The sequence below is a fragment of the Oxyura jamaicensis genome, chromosome 19 (genome assembly GCF_011077185.1).
Source record: "Oxyura jamaicensis isolate SHBP4307 breed ruddy duck chromosome 19, BPBGC_Ojam_1.0, whole genome shotgun sequence".
NCBI lineage: Eukaryota > Metazoa > Chordata > Aves > Anseriformes > Anatidae > Oxyura > Oxyura jamaicensis.
This window is the reverse complement of record NC_048911.1, coordinates 11465705-11486952: the sequence shown is the minus strand read 5'-3', so window position 1 is coordinate 11486952 and position 21248 is coordinate 11465705. Positions and strand designations below refer to the sequence as shown.

Below are 21248 nucleotides of genomic sequence, written 5' to 3'. Positions count from 1 at the left end.
TTACAAGTTAAACATTACCTTGATTTTCTTCCATCTTCCCAATTGTTTCTATCTGCTCAACAAGGTCATTTGAGTTCCATTGGCTCATGCCTATAAGAATGGCACTTTTTCCTTCCACCACCTCTTCTGTAGGAAGAAAAAGGAGAACAGAATAAACTGCAGTGATGAACAAGAGAACAAACATAAGGTTAAAACTAGTAACTGTAAGAAAAATAAATAGATCATCATGTTCCCTAATGAGAATAGATAACAAGTTAGCATATGCAAGATTCTCCAGGAAAGCTTCCTGCTTAGTGATATACCCTGAAGTGTACCTATGTGCTACATACATTTTGTATAGGAAAAACAGAGAAAAGAGAGAACTGTTTGCATTTTTACTCTTACCTTGAGCAAGTCTTTTAAAACAAAGTTGTGAATAAATCAGTCAGGTGTTTAATATCAATAATTAGTCAAAATTCCACCCTCTTGCCAACCCAGGCAAGCACTGAAGAATGAAGATCAAAACAGCCCTAAAACATGGATTTTTTTTCCTAACAGCTGACAGAAATTTCACATAAACTTCCAGTTTTGCCCAAACCACAGCTCTCCTCCTTTAGTTTCTACAAACTGAGGATATTTACAGTACTGAAGTATTGTTATGTGTTTTTTTTTTTTTTTTTTCATGAAACACATTTTACTTAAAAGACTGAAGCTATTTTCTAACCAGAAGTCAGGTAAGTATTTTTATTCAGTCTTTACAACAGTGCTGTGAAGCAATGTAGTAGGCTGGAAGCCTAAGGATATTCTCTTATATGACTGGGTGGAGCAGAAATGCTTCAGGGGACATGCACTGAAAAAGACAAAGCTTGCTAGTGTCAATATCAGCGTGAACTTCTTGAAAAATGAATGTCCTTTTTGTTTTAAAAACCCTTCAGCTAACACAGAAATACAAATGCTGCACTTTCATGTGTATAATTCAGTAACAAGCTTGTGATCCAATAGTAACGCACGCGCACACACACACGCAAAAGAAAAAAAAAAGGTTTTCTGTGGGTCATACAGGTAAAAACACTGCAATGAAATTCTTCAAGTAGTAACTATCTAGCACTGACTTAATTATATTAATATAATACAAATGGATTATATACTTATTCAGGAAATGAAATATGCTATACTATAGGGTAGTAAAATATTCTGTAACAGTCAAACTAACAAAACTGTAACAGTCAAACAAACTTCTCAGAATGTGAACATGAACATTTTCCAAGATGCAAGGAAAACCTCAGCCAACATCCTGGGACTTTTATCTGTCATATAATTGTAGTTCAACATTCACCTCAGCCTGAAAATAGAGCTCTAATTGTGGCTCATTATTATAAACATTTTTAAGTTTATTATATATCAAAATTTTAACATGTAATCAAAATAAGTATCTTCCTACCCCAGACAGGCCTGAAGTGAAAGTGTATCTCTAAAAGTCAACATTAAACCATCAATACTAGCCTGTAGATTTCAATATACTAAAATTCTGACTTTACAACATTTAAAAGGCAAGGCAGAGGGAAGAATGGACTCAGAGACCGCTTTACAAGCATGTTTTTTTCCTTTTATCAAAAGCCACCTGTGCTATACAAATTTTAAATTTTCATCTAGGAGCACAGGGACATCTAGGAGCACCTGAGAAAATAGACCAACACACTCCTTGCTGCATCCTCCTTTCAAGGTGGTTGTAGAGAGTGATGAGGTCTCCCCTCAGACTCCTTTTCTCCATACTAAACCACCCTAGTTCCCTCAGCCACTCCTCCTCATTAGTCTTGCCTTATAGTCCCTACACCAACTTTGTTGCTCTTCTCTGCACATGCTCAAGCAACTTCATATATTTTTTTTACTGAGAGACCCAAAATTGAACACGATATTTGAGGTGCAGTCTCACCAGTGCTGCATGCAAGGCATACAAGCATAGCTATTGGCTTCCACTTCTTATGAACACAGCAATACAGATGCCAGTTCTGTAAAGATCAATTTAAGAAAACAGAAATAAAAACAAAAGTTTTTAAACAGACTAAATAAATGCATCTGGAAAAAATGATGCTGCTGTATTACATGCCACCTCTTTGATCTTTAGCAGAGCTGTAAGCAGATTTTGGATTGTAACATCTGTTATGGTTACATGCTTAGGAGGGAAGAAAGGTTTTTATATCCCTGTTAAAAATGCCCCCACATTCTAAGTAAGAAACTTAGTGCATTCAGTAAAGGAATGATGAAGAAGGTATTTTGATGGTTGGTCAGTTCTCATCTGGTAGACAACTTTAAATCAAAAATTACTAGAAGTTGAGTTCAACTGAACTTGAACTAGGTTAGACAGTAGTTACAGGATCTCCTGCAAACAGCAATACTACCATTCACATTGTATCACAAACGTGGTATTAACTGTTAACTTTGTTTCTCAGAGAATCCACACAAAAAACAAAACAAAACAAAACAAACAAAAACACAAACCACCTCCCAGGTACTTTACTAATAACCATCATAAACAAGCTTCCTCTTAAACACCAATCTGATTTTCAGCCACCTGCCAGAAAAGATTTCTTGTAAATTACACTTACAAAAAAATGAAGCCCTGGAAATAAAATGAATGGTCTTACAAGGCCCAAAAATTTAGTGCCCTAAAATAGATTGTATATACCCACAGTCCATCTGTTTTACCCACTTCCTTATACCGCCTCCTTAAAAAGTCCAGTGCCCAAACAGGACCAGTCTTAAATTCAGACAATCACACCTTTCTGTGGAAGGGAGTGTTCTAACATGATCAGTTTGGCCCTATTTCATCCACATTGCTCCTGAGTCATATATTTAATGTCTTTTTACTCATGGAAAGGATGTCTTGCTAACTTTGTGAGGTGTTACAAAGAAAGTTTTATTTGCAGAGAATAAATGCTTGCTGAATGTCAACTTGTATCAGAACCCAAATGTCTTAGGAACATTTCTGCCAGTTCACTGTCCCACAGGGCATGGGTAAAAGGCTCATGCTAAGTACGTAGGTGGGAGCGTAGATACACTGGCTTTGTTTTAACTTCCAAATGTATGGGTTGCTCCTTGCGCTCTGCCTTGCTGTCTCTGCTTTGCTCCAGCCAGTAGGCTTTGCGCTTAAATTAGAGCCATGAGTTGCTAGACATGTCAGGAGTCTATGAGCTTCCCAAAAAGGGCCAGGAAAGCAAGAGAGCAATTTGTTTAGAACAAAATCAAGATACCTAGAACAAAATTAATCTAAGTAGCAGGGCCACAACAAGAAGAAAATCCTTAAGTATGGCTTCTTAGCAGTGGAGGAGTCCAGGTTATATATAACAATTTGAATTGTAAACTTATGAGGACGAATGCAACCTGGTTTGCGTTACATGGACTCAATGAGTTTACATAGCAGTTGTTAAAATAAATGGTTATAACCTGCTTTGGAAGCCGTACACTAACCAAGGAAGATCTGAGGCACACAGTTTTTCAAAGCCAGCATTCCACACTTCTGCATGCTACTGACAGCATGACACCATACTCAATCCCACCTCAAACCCTTACCAACCATGCCCTGATACATACGCATATGCACACAAAGCACAGAAAGGCAGTCTAGAGCCTCCAAAACTTACTAGATACCAACCAGCCAGACAGTGGTGGTCAACGGTTCTATGTCTACGTAGAGGCTGGTGATGGTCAGCGTCCCTCAGAGGTCTGTTTGGGGACCGATGCTTTTCAGTATCTTCATTAATGACATAGAAAATGGGATTGAATGCACCCTCAGCAAGTTTGCAGATGACATCAAGCTGAGTGGTGCAGTTAATACAAAAAAAGGATGAGATGCTATTTGAAGGGACCTGGACAGGCTGGAGAAGCGGGCCCGTGTGAACCAAATGAGGCTCAACAAGTCCAAGTGCAAGGTGATGCACCTGGGCCGGGGCAATCCCAGACAGGAGTACAGACTGGGAGAAGAACTCATTGAGAGCAGCCCTGCAGAGAGACTTGGGGGTTCTGGTGGACAAAAAGCTCAGCATGAGCCAGCAGTGTGTGCTTGAAGCCTAGAAGGCCAACTGCATCCTGGTCTGCATTGAAAGAGGCATGACCAGAAGGCGGAGGGAGGTGATTGTCCCCCTCTACTCTCCCTAGTGAGGCCCAACCTGGAGCACTGCGTCCAGGTTTGAGGCTCCCAGCACAAGAAAGATGTGGGCCTGTTAGAACGAGTCCCGAGGATGACCAGAGGGCTGGTGCACCTCTCCGGTGAAGAAAGGCTGAGCTAGATGGGGATGTTCAGCCTGGAGAAGAGAAGGTTCCGAGGAGACCTCACTGCAGCCTTTCAATACTTAAAGGGGTCTTATAAAAAGATGGAGAGGGACTCTTTACTCAGGTAGATAAGGATAGGACAAGGGGGAACGGTCTTAAACTAAAAGAGGATAGGTTTAGACTAGACATTAGGAGGAAATTCTTCACTGAAAGGGTGGTGACGCACTGGAACAGGTCACCCAGAGAAGTTGTAGATGCCCCATCCCTGGAGTTGTTCAAGGCCAGGCTGGATGGGGCCATGGCCAACCTGATCTAGTGGGTGGCATCCCTGCCTATGGCAGGGGGGTTAGAGTTAGGTGGTATTTAAGATCCGTTCCAACCCAAGCCATTCTGTGATTCTATGATTCTATAATAAGACTAATATTAATTATGTCTCTGTAGAAACTGTTTGTTTTGGAAAATAATATTGCCATTTCAGTCTTGCAGAAATAAGTAAGAGATTTATCAGTTGGTTCAGAGTTTTGGGGTTTTCCCCTGGTGGAGTGAGATCAGTATAATGCAGCAAGATGCATCTTCTTCAAAGCTATCTTACAAACCAAGAGTACAGAGCTGATCCCCCCAGAAAAAAAACGTTTAGTTTTCACTGTTCTCCTCTTACCCATGCGTTTTTAAAGCAACTAAAAAACCCTGACATAAGAGCTCCTCCATGCTGAATTTCAACTTGGGCTTATGCCAACATAAAAACACAAGATGTGGCCATGTTTGGTTGCCAACCGTTCCTGCAACAATCCCACCCGCAAAGGAAACGAAAAACATACTGAAATACAGAATTCACTGCATGACAACAGACATTTAATGCCAAATACTGCCTTATAAGCACTTACTACCATTTTCAATACATCTCCAGACACCCAAACAGCAATGACACTGAAGCCAAAGCAGTCCCATAGAAGAAAATTTATTTCCTCAGAACAAGGTCTCATTCAAGAAAAACAGAATGCTGGGAAATTATATAGCAAAAAATCCAGCAGATGGAGAAACTCAATGACAATCTTAGCCATTAGATGTAATATATCCATTTCCTTTGCAAAGCATCAAAATTTATTGCACTTAGAAATCAGCAGAACATCTGCTGAGCATGCTGTTATCTGAAACAACCAAACTAAAAATAAAAAGCCCAAACCCAAGCCAAATTCCCCATGGGACAGTTGAGTTTTCCAGTTTGGATCAGGTTTACTTTAAACTAGAAGAGAAATCTCAACAAATATGGAAGGGGAGGGATATGATATTCCCTCTCCCTTTGACAAAATAGATTGCTCTGTACTTAATGAATCCAACTTTCCACAAAAGGTAAAGGACATTCTACAAGTTTATTCCATCACCCTTAACCCCTGACTTCCAGGTAATACGAGGATGTAAATATGACCACAATAGCTCACACTATGAAAGATCCTATAGCTGCATTTCAAAGTAGTAGCAGAATTAATTCTCTCATATGGGTTATTCTCTTCAGAAAAGCAAATGAAATAGATCAGAAAAGCATTAGGTTTGGGTCACACAAACAAAAGCGAAACTAGTTTCCATCTTCCACTGTGCATGCACACAAACTACAGACTCTCACTTCAGAATTAAACTTGGCACCTTAAAAAAGATGCCCAAGTTCAGGGTCTCATTAGATACACAGGCAGTGTTGTATTTTTGGATTCTCCTGATTAAAACCACAAACATTCAAATATTGCTGCTTCTTGAACAAGCAGAGCTCCCAGGCACATCAGTGAACATTTTGCCAGTGGAAAATCTAGGCCATGGATTTTAAAGGCTGGCCACCAGTAACAGACACTCATGGCCACCATCAGGAGCTATAAAAAAGAGCACCTAACTGTAACATCATATATTACCTGACCTGTAAACAAGCTGGGCCCAAGAGACCCCACAAAGCTATGGACTGCTGCAGACGTGCTTCTTGTGATGCCAGATGCAGCTCATGGCAGCTCGTTCATCCACACCAGTACTTCACCAATCTCCCATAAATTTAGGCCCACTCATAAATCCTTGTAAGAAGATCTTATTCTATTATTTTTTTCTTCTATATCAGTCAGTTGAGGCCAATGTTGTCAGTCCATTCCTAAAGAAGCTCAATTACTTGCTGCAAAACTGTGGAAAGAATGAGGAAAGAATGAGGACAAAAGCGTGCACTGACCTCGCGCATCAAAGAATTCGTCATCGGAGCTCTCCACAGAGTCTTTGAGGACATTCTGCATGTGCCACTGAGCACCGCTGAATCGGCACAGACCAGCTGCAAATACAGAGAGACTCACATTAACCAAAAGGAATGCTCACCTGGGCTCCAGGATTAAAAGAAAAAAATACATTAACTAACAGTTTGTGTAGATGGCTCAAAAGGACCTACTTGGTCAGGGCACATCCTTTAATCTCAAAAAGACAGCCAGAAGTTTCAAGATAGCATGAAAATTACTTGCTTCTAAAAATGATTAAAACAATGAAAAAATGATTAAACATGATTAAATTAAATTAAAATGATTAAAACGTTAAAAAAATGATTAAAACAATGTCTTGCTTAAAGATGCACCAGCATCACTTTCAGCTAATGGAATGACTTGAAAAGCTGAATTTTACCCCGTTGAATTCACCCGCCTGCTCAATTTCAACACTCAAACTATACATTATTTCTGAGATATGAAGTAGCATTTCCCTAGGACATGGCAGTAGTTCCTATTTCAATTCTACTTTACTTCTGAAGGAAGTGCCATCCGATTTGGTTCACAGATTTTCAGACAAAGTACTGAATTCTTACTCAGAGCTTTTTTCATCAGGCAACTTTGTTTTGCTAAAGATTAGTGTTTTCATTCAAAGCTTGCTATTAGAAGAAAGGAAGGCAAAACCACATCAGAACAGGTACAATAACAGATATACTCATGTTGTTTCCAGTGGGTTACACATAACTCAAACTAATTTATAACTAGAAAAACAGAGCTTATTGCCTTATATTAACAATAAAGGCTTCCCAAACCAGTGGCAAACCAGGGTTCAAAAAGGTATTGCCAAAGATTCAGTTACTGACGAAAAAATTACTAGGAAAATTTCATATGTATTTGTATATGCAAACGAGCTGGTTTTATTTACACTTTTATCTAGAACAATCTTTTTATTCTGTCTCCTCTCATCCAAAATATTTGGGAATTTTTCTATTTGACTCTCTGCAAAGACTGACAGTTGAATCTTGACTGAATACTCTCATGAATGTTTACCTCAAAGCTCTGTAACAATATAATGCTACTAATGACACAGGCACTTCTAGTTATATTTTATTAACATGACATTGTTATTTTCCGTGTATGTGTGTGTGCATAAATGAAGTTGTGTAGATACTCAAAATTTAAAGATAAAAATGCTCCTTATGGTGACACATAGCACATTCTGATAAGAGGAAACACATAGAAGAGAATGCCAATGAGTCCAACTGATGCAGCTGCACAGATGGCATTTCTGAGCAGGCCAAGTTTCTGCATGTTGTCAATAACGCATTTATGGGCAGCTCTGCAGCACCCTGCTCCACCTCATAATCATCTGAGACCAGAGGAATATGGAGCCCTGATGGCCCCACCTGTCATCCATATTTGAGCTAGAGATAACAAAGCAGTTTTCTTTATGTTCATGAAGACACTGTGTCTCCTGGAGGCTGTTCGCCATCATGGAATTCCCTGTCTCAGAAGCTGTGATTCCACAACCCCAGCAAAAGAAAGGAAAAAGCTGAGGAAGCCCAGTTACTATGAGCAGAAGAAGCAATAGGCAATAGGAACTGGAGGAGCAGACTACACACAGTTGAGCAATAGTGAGCTTGCTATCCATTATCAGAAAACAAGCCTGCAGTCCTTGAAGCAGACCTACTGGGCTGAAAATCTTCTATACCCTGGCAGCAATCACAGAACGGAATGGCAGAAACACACTTGGACAAGGTCAGCTCCTTAGATGTGCCATTCCTAAAACTGACTTGAGTCAAGCTGGCCTTTGCATTCATGATACACAAGACAGAAAACACAGCAAAACCCCATTAGCAAAGCCCCACTGACAGACAAGTCTCTGTTGTGCAAGTCAAGAAAGCCAAGACACAATTTAAAAGCCTCACAACCTTCTTGGAAGAGCCTAAAGGACAAGTTGATCCCAGTAGGCAACCCTCACCTTCTAATGTCATGGGATGTCAAGTATTATGCACATGCCAGAAGAGGCAAAAAAAAAGCCTTCCTTTTAATGAGCCATGCTCAGAGAAGTTTCTAAAATCATACAATCATAGAATGGTTTGAGTTGGAAGGGACCTTAAAGATAGATAATCTAATTCCAACCTGCATGTCATGGGCAGGGTCACCTTCTGCTAGACCAGGTTGCTCATCACCAGGAAGATAAAACACTCTGAATGCTATTTGCTTACTCTTTGTAGTAGCAATATTTAAAAAAAAAATAATAATAATCACAGCTTAATTAAACAGCACCTTCCTGGAGAAGAACGACTAGCCTGACTCATAATCAATAACAGTGCTGGCCCCACAAAGAACGTTTGTGCCTCCAGCGACCTTGGAGTTTTGACAGAATGTGAATGGAAGGCAGGGAAAAATATCACAAATCCACAGGGGAAATTTCTGGCTACCAAAAAAGCCCTTGGCAGCACTAATTTTATAATATTGCACTAGGAATGCTTCTAGATTTAGAAGCAACTTAAAAACGCAGCCACAGTTAATAGCACAAGTCTGTGCAAGCTAGTTGCAGTTCTTCACACTCGTATTTATTTGCTGGCAGGACTGCAATTGCATTGCCCTAGTGCATTAGTCTTATTCAGTCTGCTTCATTCTGTGCCAACAGCTTAGCATTAGCTACCCTCATAGGACTCTATTAACATTCCCTGATTGCATTAAACACTGGCATTGCCTGGACTCATTGATTTCATTTACAGTGTAAACTGCTGCATATTTTATTATTTAATTTCAGAGAAGGAAAAGAGCAGACTTACTCCAAAATACAGACTACCTCCTTGGTGATGACATTTGTTCCTTCTAAGTCAATTAACTTTCTCTTCAAATACCAGATTTGCTGACTGGTTCTTAGCAGCCAGACTTCAGCAATTTTTACAAGCTGGGCAGCAGCCTACTTTTCATTTTAGCTGTTCAGTACCAGAGTTTCTGAGGAAGGGGAAACTATCCAGAAATGTACTGCCTTTAACAGAAACCCACTACATCAGTAATTTGCAATTCATTCACAGTAGCTGAACTAGAGGCACATGTAGTAGTTTCCAGAGGCTGTTTAGACAACACACCAGACTGACAGTAGGACACAAAGGTAATATTTTCACACAGCAGACAGTCCACAGAAATGCACAGGGACTTTTCCTCTAGAAGAGGCAGAAGCAAAGCTTCCTGTCTAAACTGCTTTCTTTTGCACGGCACTGCAGGTTGCTACACTCACCTGTTACACAGGCAGCTGACTGTGTTTGCCCTGAGCACATAGTCACAATAAGAGCTGGTAAGAAGACCAAAGCAGAACTATCTGGCAGTACCATGCAGAGAAGCTGAATTCTCTTGTTACACTCCTATATGGTTCTAACTTGGTGGAAAGAGAACTTTTACTTTATCTGTTGCAGAGCAGGATACGTGCATGATTACAGACAGGCTAATACATTTTAATTGTAAATTAATGCACCACTCTTAAGATTGCATGGACCACCGATCAATTTACAGACTGGATTTGCATTGATGGGAGAAGGTACAAGGAACAGAAATGCCAGCAAGAAAAACAACAACAACTACAAAAAAAAGAAACCATCAAGTCCAACCATTGCCTAACACTACTACTATATCCACCACTAAACCTCATCCCTAAGCACAATGTCTGAAATATCTAATACCTACAAGTATCTAACCTAAAGCTCTCCTGGCACAACTTGAGGCCTTTTCCTTGCATCCTGAAGAGAACCCTTGTGTTTGAGCCAACTACAACACTAACAAATTGGAAGCTTCTCATCTCCTCTAGCTACCCTCACATCTGCAACCATATCATTATAAAACTGTGTGGTTACAGTTTTAACAGACTTGTGACTCTAGGCTGGGTATATGTGCCAATACTGACTATAATCCTGCCAGCTCTGATCTGAATACTTAATTTTATGCACATATTTAATCCAACTGAAATCCGTAGAACTATTAATGTGTCTAAAAAAAAGGCAACAGTTAATGTACTGCCAGAATTAGGGCTATAAGATTATATTCACTCAGTCAGCACAAACTAAATAATTGAAGTGTGCAGTCTCAACTCTGCAAGAACTTCTGGAATTTTAGAAAAGATTTCCAATGCTAGCTCGGAGAACTCTCTTTTTTTTTTTTTTTCCTCATTGAAACATTTTTTTCCTCATTGAAACATTTCCTTTCAAGGGAGTTTTTTTTGTTGTTGATTGTTTTTGTTTTTTAATTGATTTAAAATTTCTAATTATAACATCTATACAGAAAAAAGTACTGGAACAGAACTAATACCTTATTTGGTGGTGGAATGGAAACAGCTTCTTCACGCTTCTTCCTTATTAACTTTTTACATAAACTGTCAACTCCTTGCAGCAGGCAGCGTAGAAGGTATGCCAGAAGAGTCCTCACAGGACCCAGAAATGATTAAATGATTAAACATATAAAAAATTCCCCCACCTCTCTGGCTCACCCAAAAACCATGTCTCTAGAACCAACATAACCTTTCACAGGATAGGAACTCACTATTCACCCAGTAATTTCGAGTCCCAGTATCACGGGATATCCCTGAACAAACTAAAATGAAATAAAGACGCACCGGACAGACATATTCTCATGGTACTGGTACAAAGTAGCCCAGCCAACACAGTTTTATGCTGAGCTTGGACCAACCTCAGCAATCTGCAATGGACAACAGAAGGCAATCTGAGGCAAAGGAGAAAGTTAAGACAGCTAGAAAGCATGAAAAGATGACTCCTACCTGCAAAGTGTCTTTGGATGCAAATGTAGTGGTTCACTAGCTATTTTTACCTTATTTCATTTAATACCATCTCTATCAAATTTGATGCAATCAGTATGGTGTACTGTCATCTCTCTCTCTCTGCATAGTACAATAGCACTCAGATGTGAACGTCAGCAAAGCTTAGAATCATTGAAACATCGAATGCTGATGTCTCAAATATTTTCTAAACTCTTTATACTTCTTCCTTTTAAAACCCATTTTGACTGGGACAAAATTGGAAAAGTACCTTTACTAATTGTATTATTTTCCTTGCAGGACTTCACAGTACTTTCCCCATCCTATACCTGATTTTTCTGGTTTCTATTTCACAGTTTCCATGCTGATTTTTTTTGTTGCTTTGGTTGTGGTTTTGTTTGTTTGTTTTTAATTCATTGGGTTTCATGTTGATACACATTTCCTCTGAAATAGTTAAGTCAGTATAGAAGTTTTGATGAAGGTCACACCTGAAGAACTTAGCACAGAAAATGCCCTTCTTTATGTGAACTTGGACTTGCAGATGTTAGCCTGACTGTTACAGGGAAAGGTGTGGAGCTCAGAGGAAGAAACAAATAGCAATAAACTTTCTGACTTTCCCATTGTTAGTAAGGTACCTCCATCCTTTTGGCTAAAGATGTTTAATATTTTCTTATCATGCTTCTTAGTTTAGTAATAACTTCACTGAAAGACCACAACCTGAGACCTCCTTTATTGCATCTTAGGTGGAAATGATTTTTACTGGGACTCCTTCCTTTTTTCCTCCCAATGAATAGATATGACTGTGCACTACCACAGATCAAATGGTACTCATAGTTGTCTCTAGATTACTGAAATTCAATTTCATTTTTGCATTATACATTGTGATTCAGAAAAGCAGTGACAAGTACTTACAGATTTTTGGTAGTTTATTGTCAACATCCATTCTAATTTCCTAAGTGTTTGATTTCCATTATCACATCAAACAACTGATTTATGTGAGGATACAGTTGACAGAATTTTTTGGTTTGATTGCAGTACACGGGGGAAAAAGAAGGCAAGGGGTTTGAACCCTATTGAGTATGTAATACCTAGAACATACGGCAGCTCTTACAGAACTCTGTAGAACTGCCCAACTCCTACCTTACCAGCAATGTAGAATGTTCACAACAACCTTGAAACAGAAAATATCAAACTGACCACTGCTTTAATCTTTCAGTACTTAATTGACCACTGTTTTACGTTAAAGGTAGTTAATTCACTAGAGCAAAACTCAAACATCCACTTAAACTCAGATCCTTTTGCCTTGTGAAAACGTTGCTCTGCTTGATTTACATTGGAGGTATTATTTAACACGGGAGTATAAATATGTTGCCTGGCTTCTGGATCTGGCTGGAGATTTCCACCTCTCTTAATGCTGGTTTTTATTTAGTATTATTTGCTAATAGATGTTTATCTGACTATGCACATGTAATTATGCAGACAGAATTCCAGAATTCCACTATATGTGACCAGATGTTTCAATTAATCAGTTATTTGATACAGCAAGATTTAAAAATCATCCATCAGGCATGACTTCTGCTAAAGTCTCAACAAATTTATATATTTATTGGAGGAGAAACAACACACATGCACAAAGGTTTCAGGTAACAGAAAAAGGTAAACCTTAACAAAATTAAGATGAGGAAAAAATCTGAAAATCTAATATACTAGCACATGAAATCATAGAATCATTAAGGTTGGAAAAGACCTTCAAGATCATCTGGTCCAACCATCATCCCACTACCAATGTCACCCACTAAGCCATGTCCCTAAGCACCAGGTCCAGCCTTTCCTTGAACACCCTCAGGGACAGTGACTCCACCACTTCCCTGGGGAACCCATTCCAATGCCTAACTACTCTTTCTGAGAAGAAATGTCTCCTAATTTCCGATCTAAACCTCCCCTGGCACAATTTGAGGCCATTCCCACTGTACGCAAAGAGACCTAAAACTAAAACACGCTTTTCAGTAACGTAAGGAAAGAAAATCTGTTTGAACATTTAGCTTTTTTTCCCCAAATATATCCTAGATAAACTTTTTTACTATTAGCATGTTTGAGATACTTGAGAAATGATATTCATGTGCCTTTCAGATGTCACATTCTAAGACTAATGCTTCAGTGACCTTTGGGTCAGACTGTTGACTGTTTTCAATTAAAACACCCACTCTTCCCCACCAGAATACTAGCATTAATGTAAAATGACTAGGATTAAATCAAGCACTAGAAAATCAGTATCATTAAGCTGGAATTCCAGGCCTACCTTAACTGCATCTCCTTGCGTCACTCCAGCATAGGTATAGAAGAGGGATGCTATTCTCTGAGCCTTGCCCAGCAGGGAGCAAACATGAAAACATGCCAGTTTCTGACCACTTGCCTGTTTTACCTCAGTTACTTTCCATCAGATGGAGCCTTCCTCAAACACATTAAGCTTCAGTTCTCAGCCTGACAAGGATGCATGTCTCTGTAAACTGGCCAAGTCATAGGAAGGAAGTGAGCTTCATCTCCACAGCTCCTTCTCAGTCACTCTCTTCCACTGCTCCAACGTGTGGTCCCTCCCACGGGATGCCATCCTTCCCGAACTGATCTCGTGTGGGCTTCCTACAGGCAGCAGCTCTTCAAGAACTGATCCAAATATGGCTCCGTACCACAGGGGCCATTCATCAGGAGCACACTGCTCCAACAGGGGTCTACCACGGGCGGCAGCTCCCCCCAAATGCCCTGCTCCTGGGTGGTCCCCTCACCACAGGCTACAGCTCTGGCCCACGGCCTGCTCTGGCAGAGGCTTTCCATGAGCCAGAGACTCCTTCAGGGCAGATCCACCTTCTCCACCATAGGCTCCTCCACAGGCTGCAGCATGGATACCTGCTCTGCTGTGGTACACCATGGGCTGCAGGGGATAGCCTGCTCCACCAGGAGGGCCTCTCCACAAGCTGCAGGGGAACTGCTGCTCTGGCGCCTGGAGCACCTCCTGCCCCTCCTTATTCATCAGACCTTGGTGTCTGCAAGGCTGTGTTTCTCACTCCTCTCTCTCCCATCTGCTGTTGAGCAGCAGGTTTTTTTGTTTGTTTGTTTTTTCCTTTCTTAAATATGCTCTAGCAGAGGTGCAAACAACTTACTGGCTTGGCTCTGTCCAGCAGCAGGCCCCTTATATAACATGGGGCAGCTTCTGGATTCTTCTCACAGAAGCTACCCCTGCAGCCTCCAGCTACCAAAACCTTGCCATGTAATCCCACTACACTCATATGCTCAACAACAGGCCTAAGGAGCAGAAAAGTTGTGGGAAAAACCAACTCCATTTTCTCCCACAAACCAGCAGAGATCATTTTCTCATAGGTGAATGAGCAAATTATCCTGTCAAAATCATCAGTAGATGAAAACTGCATAAGAGCATGTACTGGGTCTGGCTGTTTCTAGCTTCTCCTGGTCAGGAGCCATAAACAAATTATTTCCAAAGGTGTTTTGTGGAGTCATGGTTAAGTGAGAAGGGGCATGACTTAATTACAATGAGCAACTCAGGTTTTGAAGGACCCTGAAAAAGATGTAGGCCTGGGGCTGATAACCGTGAGTGATGCTGCAACTAGAATATGCGGAACTATGTGTAGGAGGAGAGACAACATCACTCCGCGTGAATGACACCGTCGTATCAATCATACTAGTGTTACAGATGCATGCACATAGAAGCTAGACCAATCATAAGTTGTTGTCGTGTTGTCAGTGCGTGCTGTAGTTAGTTGCCTATATACACTCGGCTAGAACATGCAATAAATGAGAACGATCATACTCGCATAGAGACTCTGTCGTTACTCCGGGTCACTCCCATTCTGACAGTATTTTTTTTCTTTGTTTGTTTTTACAGTGAAAAACTGGCAGTGATATGACAATTAAGCAGTGCATGAATGCATATCATTCCATGCAATTCAAGGATGTTTATAAAAGAGAAAAAAACAGAAGAGGAATTGAAGTGGCCTTACTGATCTGTAGCCAATGTTTTCAGAACTAGGAAAATGGAAGCAGAAGAAAGAACAGACAATAAGTGAAGGCAAAAGAAAGGCTTGGCTCTAAAAAGTACTTTAAGAAACAAAGGTCTTCTTCTGAAAATTGAATGACTAATGCTGCTGATTCCTAACTTAAATTTAACCACTTCCCCGTATCATTTTAAAAGCCTGGTGTTCAAAACTTATTCATCCCCCTAGTCCCAAGCATCTTAAAGACAGAACAGCCCACCACTGTAATCCAATAATTCCACATGCTCTCCCCTACCCCTACCAAAAGCATTGCTTCAAGATTGTTATGAAAAAAAATATTTAAAATGCATATCAAATCAGGAGAAAAAAAGGCATCTACTTGTTCTAACTTAGAATAAACCAATACAGTACAGAGTAGGCACCAGTTCTTTTGGTGCAATGCATCTGGAGGTGAAATGTTTGTGTATAGAGCACAGTAATACCTTGAAATAATACTTTCTTGTGGAAATAACGTCCTCTAGTAGCCAGCACACTTTACAAAGACACAGGGCTCCTGCCACTGGGTCTATTGACTTGAAAAGTGATTTTATGAATGCATTGGGAAGGAACCCTAGCCCTGCTGTGAAACCACAGTCAAGTTACCTTTTCTCACTGGCTCTGCCTTCTCCCCAGGTTGAATTAGCTTTCACAAACTGATAGAAGCTGAAAAAGAAAACCATGACTTGAGTCATCACTGCTTATTACAGCAGAATTTCACCAGCAGGATCAACACAAATACTTTGTGAGGGAACTTTTCTGCAAAACTCATTCAATACAGTTCACATCAATGTCACGATATCACGGATTTCATCCAACTTTGCAGCAGGCCCAGAAGTTTTCTCTAACTTTTGCTTGATAATAAACATTTGCTGATTAAGCATAGACATAAGCACATGCCATAGTCGACCATTAAAGCAGCACTAGTACTACCACACCAACCTAGTTAGCAGAAATGTTCTCATAGCTACTGAAAACTCAGTAAATTAGAAAATTACTGAAGACTGAGTTAATCTCAACAAAAATGGACTCTGATGCACAGATTAAAAGTCCTTCTGCTTGTCAGAATTTGTTTTAGAACTGTGTCCATTTTTAATTCAGTAAGGGTTTTGTTAATAAAATTAAAAAGCACAAGTTGTTTTTTCCATTTGCAAAGAGATGCTGGGTAGAAGGAATGACCGTTGCTGTTGACATTGACTGCTGTTGCATAATACTTCTTTCTGTTCTGCTGGTTTCAGATGCATCCTGCCTACCCAAGAAGTGATTTAACTGAACTACCCACACAGTGTTACCTAGTGACTGCATAGTTAAGTCTTACTGGAGGTTAAAATTACCCACTGTTATTTTCTAGTTATGTTTTATTTCTTCTTTAGCAAACATGAAACTGAAGATGTACTTTAAAATATGTGAATGTTAACTACCAGAGGCCCTCCTTGGACTCAAGAGCTCAGGCAAGAAAGACAGAGATATGGATACTCCCTCCAATTATTCCAAAGTAAAAAATGATGTTCAAAGAAAGCCCTCACACACGATGGAAGGTGGCCAGAGCAGGAGTCCAGGATGGAGCAGGTGGTTGGTCAGCTGGGGAGGCTGAAGTGGTACAGGAGGCCAAGGGGGAGAGAGCAAAATGCCAAGGAAATATGAAGAGTCCAGAGGTGGAGAGTCATGGGAGAATGGGAGAGGAAAATAAGACTGGCAGGTCAAGCTGGTGAGGAAAATAAAGAAGAGCTGGGCTGGAGGGGCAAACAAAGGAGTGGGAGGCCAAAGGGGAAAGGAAGGCCAATAAGGGAGTGGGCAGTGGGGCTCCAACCAGTCTAAATGGTAGCAGCTTACAAGGGATACGATCTTATTTCCTTCCTCCCACCAGGAACAGCACCCACGTGCCCCTGTGGTTGAGCCTGGAAATCTAGCAGAAATGTTTCAAATTTTTAAAATAATCAAGAGTTTTCCACCTCTTTTGTTCCCAGAACGTGACTGCAGAAGAGCTGTTGAAGCTTGTGAGCTGGCCTATGAAAGGTGGAAATACACAAGATTCCCCCTGTTGTCAGCAAGGCACCAGATCAAACTACATTTTGCGTTCCGGAACTTGCAGAACGCCAAGTACAGGCACTTCTGAAATCTGCATATGCTTACAAGTCATATGAATTGCAGATGTGGATGCAGATGCTGGCATTTCGAAAAGAAGACAGAAGGGAGGTTAATCAGGAAGAATTAAACAGTGGACAGGAGTGGGAACTTTGACGACAAGAATTAGGAGCAAGATCCTGGTTTAACAGGCAAGAAGATGAAAGGCAAAGGGGCAGGAATATGTAGGTGGGGAAAAAAGAATTTTAAAAAACAGTCATCTTGAAAGAGGAATCAAATAAGCAGGGGTCTAGAGTAAGCAAAGTCATTACGTTTATCAGAGAAACTGAAGCCCAGGGAAGAGATGTTAACATGATTCCTGAGAGCAGACCTGGTCTGACAGAGGCAGGGTACTAAGACTAGGTTTCTAACAGGCATGGAAAGGGCTGACAGATACAAACAGGGAAGAATTGAGGGCTGAAGGGAAGCATTAACAACAGATATAAGTCATTGGAAAGGAAGCAGCTTGGGACAAGAAGTGGAGAAGAGAAGCAGCTTGAAGATAGTGTCAGATGGACAGCAGAAAAGCAAGAAAGGGCAAAGGGTCTGGGCACCCATTTATTCTCATTGTGGCTGCACCTGTCCCTACGCAAAAAATAAAAAGGAGAGCAAAGAGCCTAGTTGACTCAGCCACAGATGCAGTTAAAGGCAGAAAAAGTCCATGCAAAATGCAAGATCCCTTGCTAAGAATTGAAAGGGCTAATTGGAGGAACAGTCCAGACACCACTGTGGGCTAAGTACCCAATATAAACAACTTCTCTCTCCTATTTCCTCACTCAGTGCCTTTCTACTAATAGCACTTCAGCAATGACAAGTCCCTGGCTACCTACTCTGTACATCCTTCAACTGACAGTTCTGCAACAGATGGTATGGACAGGCATATATTTGTTCACTGAGCACAGGAAACAAAACAAAAAGCTAAGCCTTGCAGGCCTTTCAGCCCCTATTTTAAGGTACCAGTGGCATATTCAGTCTTGTACCTTATGGCATTACTGATGAGATGAAAGAAGAGAGAGGAGGTTGAACATGGTGGTTCAGGCTCCAAATCCTAGATCAAGCTTTCCTATAAATATGGTACATCTTTTAGAGCTGTTTCTTGATGCTTCAGATGCCAGCTCTCCCACAGCAAAAATTAACTTTACCCTTTTTCTTAGCAGTTTCACCACCTCCTCCAAACTCACTCCCCAAAACCGGGGAACATATGAATATTCTCTAACCTTTTCCTGCAATGACTGTAGGTGGACTGCCTGCATCACATCTGAAAGTACTTTCCTAGTGCAGACATTTTTGCTTTCTGTGAAGGATCTGGCATTTTTGAGTCACTGCTGCCTGTTACAAAAGGAAATAAAGATTAAGAACAGATATCACACCACCCACAGGAACATGCCAGGTAGCAAGCTGCAGTTGCCCCAATGTGGTCTGCAACCTACAATCCTGCAAGTGCCCTAGCAAGTTCTGTGCAGGGATTTTGCTTAAGACCTTATGTCCAATAGGTGAGATCTGGCTCATCAAACAAGATGACTGCCTCTAAAAGCCCATCGTAAGCACATGTGCCATTCAAAAGTGATCAACCAGATTTTGTGGTTCCTAGAATTAAGGTCTTTGTATTTATGACAAGGCCACAGAAATGCTCGTGACTGCAAGGCAGGGAACACACAGGCAAAACAGCCACATTTGCATATTTGTGCATATTCTAGCTCACGTAGGTAACCCAGTAGGCTCCATTTCTATAAGCTGCACATTTGCTCTGCTCCTAAGTCAGATACATTCTGAAAGAGCTCCTTTGTGAATGGATGATTCTTGCATTTCCTTAAGACAAGAAGCAGTGACAACATAAAGCTACCAAACTACCACAAAGTGAAAACACCACATTCTTATCTTCCTATCAAAGTTACAAGGACAGCAAACCAATGCCCCAAAAAAAACAATGTGACTTTTTATACTTCTGATTAATTCTACATCTATTAAAGACTAAAACCAATCATTTAGTACTATACCCTACTTGCGTTTTCTAAAGTGATTGATGTTCTCACATTCCTGAATGCTATTTTTCTCAGGGCTACCCGCAATCCATGCCTATCTTGGGGAACTATTAAAAAATAAAATAAAATAATCCTGTTGGGAAAAATAACTTGGTTTTAGATGTAATGCTACCATGTGACTGTAAAGCTACACTGACACTTAACAGGTCTGGCACCAAACACCAGGCAAGTTTCACACACAGACCAACAGGACCAGGTGGTCTAAAAGGCCAACAGCATCCTGGCTTGTATCAGGAATTGTAGCCAGCGGGACCAAGGAGGTGATCATTCCCCTGTATTCTGCTCTAGTGAGGCCATACCTTGAGTACTGTGTTCAGCTTTGGGCCCCTCACTACAAGAAGGACATCGAGGTCCTGGAGCATGTCTAGAGAAGGGCTACAAAGCTGGTGAAGGGTTTGGATCACAAGTCCTATAAGGAGAAGCTGAGGGAACTGGGATTGTTTAGTCTGGAGAAGAGGAGGCTCAGTGGAGACTTAATTGCTCTCTACAACTACCTGAAAGGAAGGTGTGGGGAGCTGGGGGATGGCCTCTTCTCACAAGTAACTAGTGACAAGACAAGAGGGAATGGCCTCAAGTTGTACCAAGGGAGGTTCAGGTTGGAAACTAGGAGACATTTCTTCTCAGAAAGATTAGGCGTTGGAACGGGTTACCCAGGGAGGTGGTGGAGTCACCATCCCTGAAGGTGTTCAAGGAAAGGTTGGATGTAGTGCTTAGGGACATAGTTTAGTGGGTGACATTGGTAGTACAGTGATGGTTGGACCAGGTGATCTTGGAGGTCTTTTCCAACCTTAGTGGTTCTATGATTCTAACATGGCTTTGCTGCACAGTACTCTCAAGCTCTCCTGCCTGAAGTCCAGCAAACTGACCTCCAAATTGCTCAGGCTCCGAGGGAGGGATGCAAAAGAAAAAACATGTGAGCCAGTACACACAAATGGGACTGGATCTGCATTTTCCTTTGAAGGGGTACTACCCAAATAAGCACATATTTATTGTCTTCAGAAGAGCGCGCAGCCTCCGGACCTGGGAGACCTTCCACAGCACCAGCCCAGTGCCGGGGAGGAGAGCCGGCAGGAAGCAGGACGCCGGCGGCCTGGCCAGACTCCCCACGCGGGTCTCCCGCGATCATCGGCACAGGGCTCACAGGAGCGCCGAAGGCAGAGCAGACTCTGCTCGGGCGAACGCGCCTGGGTCTCGTTTACGGGAGCCTGCACTTACCGTTCCCGTGGGTCGGCGGAAGGGTCCGCGCGGCACGGGGCTGGGCAGGCCGCGGCACCCTGCACAGGGCCACGACGGGGCGCCCGGCTCGGAGCGGCTCGGCCTGCGGCGGGCAGAGAGAGCGAGGTCTGCCCCCGAGGCCGGCCAGCGCGCGGGGAGTGCGGCCGGAGCTCCCCCGCTCACCTCCTCCTCCCCTCAGAACAGCCCCTCCCACCGCGCGGGCTCCCCACTCACCTGGGCGCGGAGCTTTCGCCATCTCGGGGCTGACCGCTCCCGGCCAAGCCGTCGCCGGCCGCGTCAGCTGCTTGCCCGCGGGGCCCTCCCGGCGCGCTGGCACCCCGCGCCCCGCCACTCCATCTGCTCCCGGCGGAGGTCCCGCACCGCCCACCCGCCTGCGGCGCCGAGAGACGCGGCCGGGAGGCGCCGCCGTGCCGCTCCGTTCCCCCGCGCAGCCCACCCGCCGCGGCGCAGCCGCCGCCGTTAAAGGCGCAGCGAGCGGCTCAGGCGTGACCAGGCGCCGAGCCGGACCGGCAGCCCCGTGCGATGCGGCTGCTCGCAGGCGGTCGGGAGGGCCATGGGC

General features: G+C 42.1%; 1 protein-coding gene across 3 annotated transcripts in view; it reads right to left on the bottom strand.

Annotated features, from left to right (window-relative positions):
• The window catches only part of PITPNM3 (PITPNM family member 3), a 74678-nt gene extending 53430 nt beyond the window's left edge, over positions 1–21248 (bottom strand). For 2 of the 3 annotated variants that reach the window (XM_035342784.1, XM_035342785.1), the window contains exons 1-3: positions 20903–21248; positions 6449–6544; positions 19–126 (exon numbers count right to left, since the gene is read on the bottom strand). In XM_035342784.1, coding sequence (XP_035198675.1) covers positions 19–126; positions 6449–6544; positions 20903–20924 — 226 coding nt within the window. In that variant the 5' untranslated portion in view covers positions 20925–21248. Of the gene's footprint in view, positions 1–18; positions 127–6448; positions 6545–15893; positions 15954–20902 lie in introns of all 3 variants that reach the window. The other variant, XM_035342786.1, reaches the window with a different exon arrangement.